The 15,887-nt window shown below is 37.0% G+C and overlaps 1 protein-coding gene across 8 annotated transcripts in view; it reads right to left on the bottom strand.

Annotated features, from left to right (window-relative positions):
* Positions 1–5,930: 5,930 nt before the first annotated feature.
* INPP4B (inositol polyphosphate-4-phosphatase type II B) overlaps positions 5,931–15,887 on the bottom strand; it is an 813,118-nt gene continuing 803,161 nt past the window's right edge. For 5 of the 8 annotated variants that reach the window (XM_015139258.3, XM_015139257.3, XM_078002714.1 and 2 more), the window contains one exon: positions 5,931–7,521. In XM_015139258.3, coding sequence (XP_014994744.3) covers positions 7,347–7,521 — 175 coding nt within the window. In that variant the 3' untranslated portion in view covers positions 5,931–7,346. The remainder of the gene's footprint in view (positions 7,522–15,887) is intronic. The other 3 variants (XM_001091644.5, XM_028848782.2, XM_078002716.1) reach the window with 1 other exon arrangement.

Genomic DNA, 15,887 nt, shown 5'->3' on the forward strand with positions numbered 1-15,887 from the left:
CTGAACTCCTGGCCTCAAGTAATCTGCCTGCCTCGGCCTGCCAAAGGGCTGGGATTACAGGCGTAAGCCACCATGCCTGGGCAAACTGTGGTTAATCTTGCTTCCATGGAATAGTCATCCTGAAAAGTAAATTCCACTGGTGAAAATTAGATTAACCTAGCATCAATGAAAACTTTTCATTGTTAATTGCAGCCCAGTAGAAAATTAACTGGGAATTGGATTATTGTTTATGCTACATTTCTAATATTTTAATTAAAGTTTAAACATATCCGTCGTGATGAAAATGAAAACAATGTGTAATAGGGAGAAAAAGACAGAAACATAAAAAATAAAAATCACATTTATTTAAACAAAAATATACACACAGTGTACAATGAATATGGTATACACAGAATAAAACAAAAATGACATGTCTTAAATGCCAATATAAAATGATCAATCTATTTGTGCCTAGAAAAAATTCCTATTTTCTAGGAATACACGTTATTGGTTCATCTAAAATATATATGTAACATAAAAAGAAAACAAATGCCAACCTTTCAGATGAGTACCACAAAAATCTAAAAGTTCAATGTTAGGTTAAATAAAATAATATTCACATGAGAAGTCTGTGTATACAAAGTATTGTATGTACGCAGTGAAATGAGAGTGCCCATACAGTTATATGCAGTCAAACTTTTGAAAGTTTCATAGTTTAACATAAAATGTTTTTAATGTTGATAGTGACATAAAAACATCACAAGAATTATCTAGATAACATAGCAATCTTGCCAAAATTTGAGTCAATGTTGCCTGTCAGTGCAGTAGGTCATCATTGATCATGTCCTTTCATGACCTGGCAGTAATTTAGATGATTTAAGGAATATTATCAATGTATTTACATTGTGAGTGTGAAAGGGCAACATTTTTTTTTCTTCCTAAAGAACTGTATTTACTAAAAATTATATACTTTTTGGCAAGATGTGATTTATCAGGCAACATCACTTGTATTAGGTCTTCTTTCCCTTGATACTCACTCTCTCTGGGTACCATACTCAGTTGCAAATCTTTTAAAAATTTAAAATTCTAAGTATGCATGCAATCTGTAAAAATTCCAACTCAGGGCAGCTAATTTCATTACATTTTTTTTTTTGGCTTATGTTACCTTACTATTTTTCCTATCTCCTTGTTATTAATAGCAAAACATAATATGTTCCTTTTAGAAATGTTTGACTCTCTTATTTGCTTAGAAATAAAATTCAGTGAGTGATCAATGTGCACCATGATTCAGAAAAACAAATGCAAATTTCCATACATTAACTCTACACCTAATAGCTTGCAATATTTTATATAAAACATTCATTTTGGTTTCCCATTCTTAAAGATAGTTTTTGCTATAGGTGGCATCTCTGTGAATGCAGAGCTCTAACTTAAAACTGCTAAAGCAACAAAAGATAATATATTGGGACTTTATAAGCTAAGAAACATAAATATGGGGGGAAAAAGCATAGCTTATGTAGATTGCTGCTGGGTTAAATGAATGTGAATTCACACTAAAATTGTCAATCAGCTACATATCTCTCACCAAATCATTCTTTTTAGTCGTGCATAATTTTTAAGGCCTCCAGCTACTATGATGCCTTGTGTTCAATATGTTTCCTTCCCTCTGTAACTGATGATCACAGTTTTTTTAGACAAGTTTCCTAAATCTGTGATAAAAGTTAATTTATTTCCTAAAAGACTACAAATGGTGCCTCGTATATTGAACCAAACAAATGATACACCATCCTGCTTGGAAATTAAACACCTAAAATATCTGTGGTGATTTAGCATAGTGCCAGAGTGTAATTTATTTAACGTAACAGTTTAGGTTTCAATTGAGCTACATTTATTAGAATCTGGGCACAGTAATATGTTACTGTTTTTCCTACTTTCAGCAAATGCCAAAATTATAAACTCCAAAATAGATGGTGAAGTACATTGTTAGTGATATCTGATTGGGCTAACATTTCCCTGAATTTAGCCCTGAGTTATTGCTTAGACTACAGTTGAATTGCTAAGAATTCTCCTGCAAAGCATTATCAAGAGAAAATGTGATTTAATAATTTAATTATGAATATAGTCATCAAATACGACTTTTAACCTAACAGGAGTCTTTAAAGAAGGTAAAAACCAAAACAAAATTATAGCCATCTGAAGATAAGGGATTGCATTTGATACCATTTTAATAATTTTATACTGCCTGTCATAATTTATTTCCTAATGAAAAAAAAAATAGATGAAGGCATTCATTGTGTGCCGGTAAATGCTCAACAACTGCCTCTCCAGGAATTAAAATTGCTAGTTCATAGCATTTGCCAGTTTCTATGGTGTAAATACTCCCACTGTGGACAGTTTCAAGCTACTAACACCATGTTAAGAATCTGCAGTCAGGAAGAGACCCATAGTAGCACAATATTGTATTCTGTTTTCACTGTAAAGATGCAATAGACCTAAACAGACTCAAGAGTCCTGATAAATAGTATAAGGTAGTAAAATAATTGGGAAGTGGTATGTTTTGATTATTACCTTTGTTTTCAATGTATTCCATTGTGTTTTATAATTTCATATTTTATAATGGTTACATTTAACAACTAGCTTACAAAATTTTGGATACTTTAATTACCAACTTTTATGCATCAGAACGAGCTAGTTCCAGCCCACCAGTGGTAGTGTGTCTCTTGGTACACTATCAACTTTTACATAGGGAGACGTTTGATTTGCTTGGGAAGAAAGGCATTACTTTATACAAATCAGTTTCTCTTTGCTTTTTTACCTCTTCTTTTATGTAAAATGCCATACATAGTTGAAGGATAAAAAGGAAGTATCCTCTATCCAAATGCTAGCTTTTAAGCCTTCAGAGTTTTTCAGAAGAGGGGTTAGTCTTATAAAATAAGGGCTGGAGGCTGGGTCTGTGGAGCTCTGCCCTGATTGGGCAGTTTGTTATTTAGTACAGTTTATCACCTGGATCAAATGGTTTCTTGACTCATTGAATTATGAGGCTGACCAAACTATGTTCAGGGATTGTTTTGGCAGAGTATAGACAAACCTCAAGGCAATACTTAAAAGAAAAAAGCAATGATATGAAATGTAAATGAATGGTTTCCTTGTCTTTAAATATGTTTTTCCTAGGGCTCAGTAAATAACTAATCCAGAATTGATATCTGCATTTAATATCAAAGGGGAACATATTATTTTTGAGCAAAAAAAGAGTTTGGAAATGTCATTTGCTCAGTTCATTTTTCAGCTCAATATGACCTCCTAAAATAGGTCTGCTGGTGTATCTTTTAAGTGAAAATGTAGATAGAATAGCATGCCTGTGGCTGTGTTCGTTCAAGAGAGATTTAAATGCTTTTTTTTTTTTTTTTTTTTAACATTTGCTCTTTGATTTAGCCTTAATAACTTAAGAAATAGTGAAGTAGTTGTTCAAGAATTTTTGAACTGTCTCTCAGGAAAAAAGCAATATTGTTGTCTCTATGAAATACATTTTCTTGATGAAATCCACTTTTAGAAGTTTACACCAGTATAGGCTTTCTATAAGGAAATGCAGATGACTATGCTAATGAATGAAAATTCATAAAGCATTTGTATTACAGTAAGCACTATAATTTGAGGCTTCTATATTATTTATTTATTTACTTATTTAGAGATGGAGTTTCACTCTTGTCACACAGGCTGGAGTGCAATGGTGTGATCTCAGCTCACTGCAACCTCACCTCCTGGGTTCAAACGATTCTCTTGCCTCAGCCTCCCGAGTAGCTGGGATTACAGGTGTGTACCACCACAGCCAGCTAATTTTTGTATTTTTAGTAGAGATGGGGTTTCACTGTGTTTGTCAGGCTGATCTCGAATTCCTGACCTCAGGTGATCCATCCGTCTTGGCCTCCTAAAGTGCTGGGATTATAGGAAATCCTTGAAATGTCTTTTAAAAATAGAAACCCCTGCTGTTGGCTTTCTAGTTAATATTTTTCTATATTTGAGTCAAGTGGTTTCATTTTTTAAAACTACAAATAAAAATTATTGTTTATAAGAGTATTTACAGGTTGACAAATTACTTAAGGTTTCTTGGAACTCAGATTACCATTTGATATGCTGAATGAGGCTTCATAGATATTGGAGGAGGCCTCTGTCATCCCAGCCTCTTTATCTTAAATCCAGTGGGGCATGAAAATAACCACAAATCCTACCATTTTCAAATGATATTGAACAACTCAAAGGTCGTATTTAATCACTAAAATAAAGAATGAGTTAAGAGAACATCAAGGTAATTTTGTCTATGAATGGATTCAAAGTACACAGCACATTTTCATTAAAAAGGCTGTAAGTAGTTTCGTAACTGCCTCAAGTATAATGCCCACAGGTAATTAGCTAAAATAAAAAATTGATAATTCTAGTGTAAAAAACTCCAAATGCTTACCTAAAATTTGTAGTAATTTGAAAATCTTAACCTGGGACTAGAAATGTGTTTGGAATCCTTATTTCAACAGGAATATTAGGCAAGGAGCTATCACATTCGGTATGGAAAGCATAATATTATCCATTGATCATAGCTAAGAGAGGGCTTAATGAGCCTCTGTTATTTTCAAGGGAGATTTATGCTTTGGATAGCATGTTCTTCTAATGAGAAAGGAACAAGAATAAATTCGTAAAATTTGTAGAAAAAAAGTTTCATTCATTCAGACTTTTGTACTCTTAGTTTCAATTCCAGTGATAAATCCTAATTTCTTTTTAACTAACTAGCATTCTCCCTTAATTTTCATGCATATTTAGCATAGCAATTTGGAGAAGGGACAAGCCACAGGCTACAAAAGTAAGAAGAGGTTGTAACTCTGATTTTGCAACTCTTTTGCTGGGTGATTGGGGGTGATTAACCTTACCCATTTTTGAATACTGGTATTGTACAAGAAGATTTTTAAGGAAACCTCTACTTTGGGATTTTGGAAAACTTATAAATGTTGTTATTTTACTGAGTAAGGGCAAGTTTGAAATTCAGGGTAACAGAAAATAATTGTTTTACTTTATCATTTGTTGTGGTTGCATATGTTTTAAAGGCTTATTAACATATACAAACCTATGCCATAACTGCATGCTTATACTGAGATGACTGCTAAAAAACATCTCAGAGACACCTCACTGACATTCATGAACTTCACAACATAAAGTTCAGGCTGATGGGGATTTTCATTTTGGGTATCAAAATGTTCATTTTTATTTTCTTTGCAATTTTAGATCATTGCAGTGTTTTGCCTATCATTCTATTAAACGTTCTATATTGCTACATTCACAGCTAGATCACACAACCCAAGTCAGAGTTCTGAAAAGATGCCATGGTTTTGAAAGGTCTGTTGACTGCTTTACTCACTTCATGCATATGCCTGTTGAAGAGGAAGAGTCACACCTTGACTGGATGATAGAGATCATTGTGGAACATACCTGCAAACTGCCTCAGTATTCCAGATCATGAGTTAACTCTACCTAATTGAGTGGCTACACGTTTTCTTTTAATCCCTTATATTGATTCTCAGGTTGACTATGTTCTCATAGGTTATTAAGTTGTATCACAAAAAAACTCTGCTCCTTTTCCCCCTCTCCTCTCTTCATTTGGATGGACAGTAGTGCTCTCTGAATCACCCCAAGTCCTACTGAAATGATCCATGTTTCCTCAGAAACATTTAAATACTCATGAATGAAATTTATACTTTGTGAACCAATCACAATCAGCTAGGCTCAGCACATAGAAACTTAGAACTAGAAATGACAGTACTGAGTCATGTAAGATTTTTTTAAATGGATTTCTTTCAGAGTAACATGCTGACAATGAATTCAAGTAGTTCCTAGATTTTGGCAAACATCTGTGATCATCTCCCCAACCACAAATTCATGACAATAAAAACAAACAAAAAAGACCAAGGTGAAGATTATCCAACTGAAACGTATTTGTGTTCCTGTTTATTAACATGTTGGTAAACTTAGGTGTCAGCTTTTCCATAAGTCCCCTCTGGAGGTCTGTAGTACTTGGGGAAAGCCATCAGCTGTAGCATGTTGAAAGCATACTTTCTGCATTTGATATTCTTCAGTACATTCTCTATGCGGCATCCTTCTCTGGTGAAAGGGGAAAAAGTACAACTTCATGAAACACAGAATAAATAAATATGCTTTATTTGTTTAATGCAGAGTTGCAGCAACAGTCCAAGTAAAAATAACAAAGATTCAACTCTACATTTTTTTTTCCACAAGTGATGATACATCTTACAAAATTAAATCCTAGGCCAGGCCCAATACCATTATTGCCCTCTGAAAGAGATGACTTAAGTCTCTTTACTCTTAACAGACATTTAAAATTTAATAAACTCTTTAAATATAATTTGCTCCACAATACAGCTCCACTTTAGTTTCATAAATATATCTGCCATTTTATAACATTTCCACAAATTAATTTCTCAGTCTCTTTAAAACACATTAAAATCTATATGTAGCCCTAAGGATGCAGGTTCTAGAAATAAGGCATTTAATTTATTAAGTCTGGCCCTATAGATTTTTAAAGAAAAATTTCATCTCTATTTTAATTTTATTATTTCAGCTGTGCAAGGAAGAGAGAAAATGGCTTTCTGAACAGCCTGGGCCAAGTCTCAGCTTTATAAAGGAAGAGTGCTTGTCCACGGACAGTACAAAAGTCACAAGTGCTGGGAATGGTACATCAAGACACAAACAAGACCTTGTTAAAAAGAATAGAAAAGTCCTCTGAAAGCCAAATCAACCCAAACAAGAGATACAAACAGGTAATTTAATTACAAAACATAAATAGCCATTCTCTCCATAAAGTTACTTGACAGAAAAGAGTTAATTGCAGCGAAGAAGTAAAACAGGTTAAAAAAAATTTCTATCAGCAGATGGCATCTATGATATTAGCACAGTGGAAATAAAGTCTGCAACCTCCCACGTCTCTAGAACTTGTCTCAGGGTTTCAGTGTTTGTGCAAATTCAGTCTTAATTTCTTTAATGAATTTAATGGGATGAGGACAGGAGGTTCAGAACTTCAAGCTTTCAGGATTCTGTTCTTTGTCTTATTCCAAAGACAGTAATTTAAAAATTCTTCTTGAGCTAGTTAACAGTGGGAAACACTTTTCCATGAACAAAAGAGCAAAATAATCCACTTAATGCATAGTACTGTCTGTTTTTCAGATTTTAGGAAAAACAAACAAAAACACAAATTAAACATTTTCTTTTAAATTCTGTGAACTTGAAAATGTAAAAATATTACAGCATTGTCCCCATGATTTAAAGTTCATTGTCATTTGTAGAAAAGAAAAAGGAATACAACATAAAACTTATTGGTATTTGGCTAAGAGCAATGCCAGACTTAAAATAAGCCACACAACTAGCAGGTGTGAGCTGACAAGCAGCAAGGCGACAGGATAGAAGTGTCGAGAAGTTGGCTTGTTATCAGTTAGACAGCCTGTTTCAGGATCATCGGATTCATTCAGTGCTCCCTGGGTTTGTCTGCTGTTAAATGAGGGGAAGTTAGGGGAGAAAAGAAAATAGTATAGAGTTCACACAGTAAAAAAAAATTCAACCTTAAATATTCTGAAATACAATGCACTATCTTACATAACACAACTGTTTCAGATGAAATCTTATGGTAAATTTCCCCAAATGCACCTTGTGTATTGTTTTCTCATTGTACTACATGGGCAAAGGAATTAAAACAGGAGATTCCTTTAGCTCTTTGTGCAAGAAGGAAGGGAGAAACACTGTAATGATGTTCACGTGAGTTGACTATGTATGTACAAGGAAGAATCAAATAAGCATAACAGCACCAAATCAAGACTATGAAATAAGTAAACTATGGATTAGCTCATGAAAATAATCTGATAACTACATCTCTAGAAAATGAAATGAGCAACACAGGATGTAGGGAAGCAAACCAATGTGTCTGGCATATGTAAACATACCCTTTACTGGCATTGCACCTATATAATGTATTTAAAATTATAAAAATGATTTATTGAAATGGCATGATGTTTAAAATGAACAGGACATCTGACATGCCATCCTTGCCAGCCATAATATTAGTTTAATAAAATCCAACTCAGCACCCTTCTGTTCAGCTCATAAATTACATCGCCTCCTGCTCATCTTCGTTAGATAGGGACAAATCTATCTCCTACGAACACTTCATCTGAAAAGAGATCCATATTTACAGGGTGATACCTCAGAAAATAAAAGACTTCATTTTTAGATTGTTTACTTTCCGTGTAAGTAAATAAAAGTAGGGAGTTGGTTTATAATTCTGCTTAAAAGCAGCTCCAATTATGGCCAGTCTGAAATATACCATATTGATATAAACTGACAATAAAATAATGTTCTATGCTCTAGTTCATCAGTATTCAGAGTATTAAGAATCTCAGTCACATTCAGTGGTTAAGGGTGGTATATTCTCTATTAGCTCTCCTACATGTTCAGGCAAAAAAACTGATTGTGGCTCAGTCTTATGAAATAAGTGTGGAACTTTTCAAAGGAAACTTCTAATGAAGATCCTTAGTTATGGCCAATTTCTAGCCCTTTGCAATCCCCAAACAAGTCCTATATAGAAATTTTTGACCAGGCATTGACCATGCCAGTGTCAGCATTTACACAAATATCAGTCATAATTATTTCAAACAACATGAATTAGTTTAAAACACCAAATCAACAAATCAACCATATTGTGCTGTGCTCTGTTATAGCCTCATGGTTTGGTAGGACCTAAGAACTATGTAATCAGTGACAAAGTAAAAGATTGTTTGGAAAACAAATGGTTTACTGAGCAAAAGGGGGTTTACTTTGGATTTACATTTATTCCTATTGTCAGTTGTATGAGTAACCTGGTTACTATTCAACTTTTTCCAGCACACCAGGTAGAAAATGTACAGTATTTTAGGCATTGATATGTTTGAATGTGATTAAGAAAAGCTCCCCTGTTTTATATTATTTCTCTTATTGGCTTCAAATCCCTAATCGTTAATCCCAGAGAAACAGTTTATTCATTTGTTCAACCCAAAGCTTTTAGGGTCTACTATGAACTAATTGTGCTGTGTAGGCACTGGGCATACAAGGTTGGATACATCAGATAGAGATTTCTGCATTCATAATGTTTATTTTTGAGTTGGAGGAAGGGGAATAGAAAAATAAGAATAACATCTGATAAAAGCACCGTGAAGAAAAGTAAAGCAGAAGGGAGTTTCGTGCGTGTGTGTGAGAGACAGAGGGAGAATTTTAAATAGGAAAGTTAGAGAAGTTCTCACAAGAAGGTAACACATGATCACTGATTGAAGATAGAAAGGGGAAGAGTGATGTGGATGTACAAATTAATTTTTCCGTTGAGCGAGTAGTGTATTACCTAGTAACTTCCTGATATAATGGGACAGGAAAGTTTAGGCTGGAGGACAAAGGGGCATGAAGGAATATGGGGAAGGTGTTTTCTGCCTGGCTGCGTCTCAGTGGGAAAGCCCAGGCTCCCAGGGGCAGCAGAGAGGTGGGGAGGGAAGTGACCTGAACTGGTGGATGGCAGACCAAACTGGAGGACAGACTCTACAGTTATAGACCCCACTTCCATTATAGAATCCAAATAGAGACAAGGACACTAAGACCCCTGAGGGTAGCAGTTTGAATTTCCCCTATAAGAATCCCCCAAGATGATCTTGGAAGGAGGGCACATAGATCTCAGAGGTGGTTCTAGATGGCTCACTGGAGCAGAGGACAAAAGTATGAGAACTCATTCTATTAAAATTACTCTTTTTCATGTATTTCAAACAGTATATATTAGGAGAATAGCACATATAGAAACCGCTGTGATATAGTAGATCAGAGCACAGACTCTGGAGTCAGATCAGCTGTTTCAAGCTTGGTTCTATCACTTGCTAGTTGAGTGGCACTGAGCATGTCATTCTGTATGTCATGTCTCTATTTCCTTATCTGTAAAGTGGTGATAATAACAATACTACATCATAGAACTGCTATGAAGTAACTTACGTAAGTTGATTCTTACAAATTTCTTAGAACAGAGAATGCCTACAGCAAGCATTCAATAACTTATGTCATTTGTATATCAATAAATAGGTACATCTTGGTAGTGTACCTAGAAATGTTTTAACTAGTATGTTCCCTCCTGCCTTTTTTTCCCCACGAAGACTCCAGATTCTGTTTAATGCATGGTAAAGAAAACTATCACCAGGCCCTTGGGGGTGGCAAGAAAATAAAAAACCCTAAAACATGTGCTTTGCAGAGAGGAACCCTTATTCCCATGGAAAAGAAAAAGAAAAGAAATCTGAACAATTGCTCATCTGAGGGCCATGTGGGTCTCCAAGGAGGCTTTGTAGCACGCATGCTTCCTGTAATTGAGGGGTAACCATTGTTAACCTGGCCAATTCAGCAAAGAGGGAAAAGTCAAATTTCACATGGAAGGCTGGTCCATAAACTTGGTTCTGCGCACGCTGTGTGTCTTACCCAGTCATTACCTTCACATACAAGTCAGACACATTCCTCCTCCGCTGTGCCAGCCACACCCTCTGGACCATGGGCCAGTGGTCATTTCCAGCAGCAGAGGCTTGAGGGCAAGGCAGGGTTGGGAGGAATTGCTGTAGTGAGTGTTGTGACAGCACCAGCCAACGTGGAGGAAAAAAGCAGCGAGCCAATGCCTGGTTGGGGTCAGTTCATGAGGGTCTGTAAGTCTCCTTCAGGGATCATTAGTGCTAAAAGGAGCCTCTAGAGGTCATTCTGTGCATTCCTCAACTTCCTTTGGGTCACTTTCATACATGGTTTTCCTTGCAGGTCTGATAGATTTTCAAGAAAGAGCATGCCTTCAGCTTCTTTCTCTTTCTCTCTTTTTTTTTTTTTTTGAGACAGGTTCTCTGTCATCCAGGCTGGAGTGCAGTGGTGTAATAATGGCCTGCTGCAGCCTCTATCTCTCAAGCTCAAGTGATCCTCCCACCTCAGCCTCCCGAGTAGCTGGGACTATAAGTGTGCACCACCATGCCTAGTTAGTAGTTAATTTTTGTATTTTTTATAGAGATGGGGTTTCACCGTGTTGCCCAGGCTTGTCTCAAACTCCTAGGCTCAAGCAATCCTCCTGCCTCAGCCTCCCAAAATGCTGGGATTACAGGCATGAGCCACTGTGCCTGGCCTCTACTTCATTCTTATTGAGTACTGATACTCTACTAATCAGGCCAATCGGCTAACATTTCAGGGAATAAAGTCAATAGCTTGGTTACTGTACAGTCCATGGTAAACATTCAGCCCCGATTATTGACAGTGCTAAGGCTGAGAGACCCTGCCTTAGCATGAGACTCTCTCTATATACATATAAATACATCAACTATAACCTAAACATATAAATACATCAACCATAACCTATACATATAAATATATCAACTATAACCTATCTATCTAACCTTTTTATAATTTAAGAAAGTAGTTTACAACCAAGTGATGTTACCCAGAGATATTGGGCAATATCTGGAAAGATTGTTGGTTGTCATAACTATAGGAGTGGGGGTACTGCTACTGGCATCTTAGTAGGTGGGGCCCAGGGATGCTCAACATCCTGCAATGCATAGGACAGTCCCTGCCACAGTCATCCAGCCTGAATATCACTGCTGGCATAGCAGAGAGGCTGGGCCCCAGCTCTTTGTATTTCATACTTGGCTCTGTCCCAACGATCCCCTCTTACCTCTCTTTCCACATCTCCTGTCTCCATCAGGAATTCTTTTACTCATGCAACCCCCATAAACAATGCCCAACTCCCTTCCAGCCCTCAGTTCCCCACAGCCTGACTCATCGCAGCCTGCACAGCCAGGCTCACCACTGCCACCCTTCCTCTATCCCTGCTAGTCTACCTTCACAGACATCAAGCATCACATGGGACCCCTTCCCTCGTATCCAGACCACTTCGGTCAGGAAACCATATATTTGTTTTATGATGTCCCCTGCTCAGAGCACCAGGCACCTCCTCCTAGCCACTCCAGTCACATTCATTCTCACCCTTGTTCACTCATAACTAACTTCCCCTGTCCTTTCTAAAGTATGGCTCTAGTAGCATCAGTTTCCTGCTGGAAGCTTCCATGGCTTTTCTAGGCCTGCTAATGAAGTTGATCTCTCCTGGCTGGGACACCCTCGTCCCTGTGAGTACCAATTCTGTGACCTGGAAAAAACACACACACACACACACACACCCCATTTCTGACTAGTTTGCCCTCCTCACTTCTTGCATAGCTCCATCAAGCACCACTGCTTCCAGGAAGCCCTCCAGGCCTGTGTCTGTGTCTCCCTGTCTCACTCATCTTTCTACCTCTTAGAAGCACTCAGCAGGATTTGTCTAAGGCTCACATCCACAGGAGGAGGCAGGCCAGCAGCCCCACTTGGCTAAGCACGAGGGATCTGGAGGCCAAAAGTCTGCCTTCAGATTCTACCTGTCCTCTTAGTTCTGCCTGCTTGAGAGATTTGATTTGTCTCTTCAAGCCTCCATTTCCCTTCTTGGAAAGTGAGGTTAGGATGAATGAGATCGTCCCAACGTAGGTGCACAAAAAGCACTGGCTTGCAAAGTCGCAGAGGTGGTTTGGATGGGACACATGCTGTGAGCCGAGATATTTTGTGCACCTACATTGGCACCTTTTAAAATGTATTTCTCTAGAATCTTTTTAACCAGATAAAGGTACTAGTCACCTAGAACCTTTTTAACTGGTAGAGATGTATAATCAAACAAGGTTGCAAGCCACTGACCTCGCCCACTGGTGTTCAAAAGTGGATGTACCAGGGTGTGGGTGGAGGAGCAGAGGGCCAGGACGTGCAGCTTGATCTTACCAGCAGCAATTGTTTATGTACCACCCCAAGCCATATTTGGGTAAACAATAGTCATACTTATTTCAAGCAGATGACACAGCAATTTGAATTATACCAAATAAATCATGCTGTGGTCTGGTTGCAAACAATAGTTGAAAATAACTGATCTACCTCATGCTTCAACAATTCTGGCAATGAGGAGAAAACGCTTTTCAAATAAGTTCATTCCACCCACAGTCAGCTGTGGAGGGGTTCAGTCACAGAACACACATGCAGGCATGTGTTGGGGAGCTAGGAAGAGGGGCAGGAGGAGGCAAGATATAGTTATTTTTTAAAAATCTTTCAACTTTCAATTTAGATATGGGGGGGTACATGAGTAGGTTTGCTATTTGGGTATATTGCAACTGGACAGTGAGCTTAGTACCCAATAGGTAGATTTTCAACCACTCTCCCCTCCTTCCTTCTCCCCTCTAATAGAGTGCAGTGTCTACTGTTCCCATGTTTACGTCCGTGGGTGCTAAATGTTGAGCTCCCACTTATAAGTGAAAACGTAGTGTATTCGGTTTTCTTTTCCTGTGTATTGTGGTTGCTATTATCATTAATATTATCCTAGCACTACCTCCTAATCTGTCCAGTTTTAAGGTGAAGGCACATCTTAATAACTTTATTGAAATCTTGATTCCTTTTCAATGTCTCCTATTAGCAGAGAAGGACAGAATCATCTATCAACCAATCAATCAATAATCATAGTATAACTATCACATGCTGATTATAAATTTAGCTTAACATATTAGCCACAGTTTATCAATATAATAGTAGAGAAATATTCTTTTGCAGTAGAGCCACCCTACAGATGTTCCTCCTGGCTGAGGAGTAGAGCATTCGAAAGTCTGAAAAGTAATTTGAAAGTGTCTTAGAATGGTCCTTACTCCAAATACAGGGGACTAATTTATGACAGACGGCTTTATGTTCTACAGCTGCCAAATCTGCATGTTGTATTGTCTTCCAAGTGAAAATCACTAAATTAAAAGGTTTTGGTTTTTGTCATGGAGGGGCAGTTTTACATTGGAATTAATTTGTTGTTTATTAACTTCCATCTCTGGAAATTAGAATAACACATTAAAGATATCTCACATGTAATCATCGTATATTCAGCCAGAATTGAAAGCAACAAGGCCTAGGACGCTGCTTCAGAACCTAAAGCTTGAGTCCCATGATTGTATCAGAGTAGACACAGGGTGACTTTGGGACTGCTTCCTTGCTTCCTACTAAGAAGAGGACAAATGGTCATTTCTTCATGGCCACCAATGAATCTGTAAGTGCCCTGCAAGTTCAAAACGCAAGGGATGTTTTAAGTAATAACATTAGTAACTTCCTCACTAGGAGATTATGACAAATAATTAGTAGCTTGCAAAGTACTCTGTCATTCCAATGTCATTAGTTTTGGCCATCACTGACCGGTAGATCACCGTGGAAGCAAATCCCAATGTTGTTTCTACTGAAAACGTGACAAGATCAGACACTTAAGGGCAGTTGCTAAATCTGCAGGATAGAAAATGATCTTTTTATTTATTTTTTTAAGACCTGTCAAAGCAGTCACTTAAAATAGAAACAAGTAAAAAGACATGTCTCACTTTTAAACACATCACTGCCTACAGGAGGAGATATATCAGTAAATATAATCCAATGTGCATGGCTTGATGACATTTGCTTATTTCACTTTCTTTTCTGCAAGTAACTATGCTGTATCCTAGATCACAAGTCACCCATCACAGATACTCTCTCAAATCATTCCGACTTCTAAAAATAAAAGTCAGTCTTCCTATCTTCTCCTGCTGGGTAGTTATTCATTAATAGGTTTGCTATTTGATATTTTATTCCTTTAACTATAGCTATTCAAGCTTCCCAAAGGAAAATTACCAATTAAAACTGAATTGAAAAATCTTTCCTTCTGACCACCAACCTGATTTCCTCCCATGATAAAATGAGACCATTTCACATTTAATTATATGCTTCGAGTTTGAAGCTATGGGGATACCATCCTGAAATTACGAGCCAGGATTTTAGAACCAATATCTTGCAGAGCTTTATTTGACTCAACATTCATCAGATGGATCAATATTAATAAAGTACCATGTTTCAGGCCCTGGACTGCTGAATTGTATCAGATTTAAACCCTGCAGATCTGTGTAAAAATGGATATAATGAATCTGGTATCAATAAGAGCTGTGAGTGTGGCACAAGAAATCACAGGACCATAGAATCTCAGATGTAAAAATGGCTTTTAAAAGTCTTCAAGTTGAATGTGCACATATTCTAGATGAGGAAATAAATTTAAAAATCTTTCTTATGGTTCCACAGTAATAAAAAGTAAGTAAAGAATCTTGAGAATGTAGTTTCCCTAATTAACAGTTTGCTTATATCAGTCTGACAGGAAATGGAGAAGGATTTTCATTTTCAGTTTAGATCAATGTCCATGAAGTTAAATAACTCGAAATACTCTAAGATAACAAATCATCCACCTAAACTTTTAAAAGATTATAATTAAAATATTAAAAGTACAGTTTCAGGACTTTTCAAAAACTGCAACTATTTAAATGTTGTGAAAATGTTTATAAAAGAATATCACGAGTCAGATAATTCCCATTGGCCTAGATGTAAGCATAGCCTATATGGCCACAGGATCCCCAGCTCCATTTAAACTGTCTTCTCTTCTAACTGGATTTCAGAATACAATTTAGAACATATTATGTTACTCACAGGAAAAGCCCCTAAATGAGGAAATTACTCAAAAGACATAAGCCAATGTCACTGCTTTGAATATCATAGACTGTTTCTAATGATTATGGATAAGTTAGCTACAAAAGAAAGAGCAATCTTGGGCAGCATTAAGCAAAATGCCCACTCATGGGAGGTGTGAGTTCTACCCACATGTGTGCTTTTCTTGACATGGTATTCTAAGGGAAGGGTTCCTGTAAACTAGAGGATATCACAGCATGGTAGCAAAGGTGATGATAGTGGGGTTTGGGAAACCTGGCGTATCAGGAAAGACT

Source organism: Macaca mulatta, chromosome 5, assembly GCF_049350105.2.
Source record: "Macaca mulatta isolate MMU2019108-1 chromosome 5, T2T-MMU8v2.0, whole genome shotgun sequence".
NCBI lineage: Eukaryota > Metazoa > Chordata > Mammalia > Primates > Cercopithecidae > Macaca > Macaca mulatta.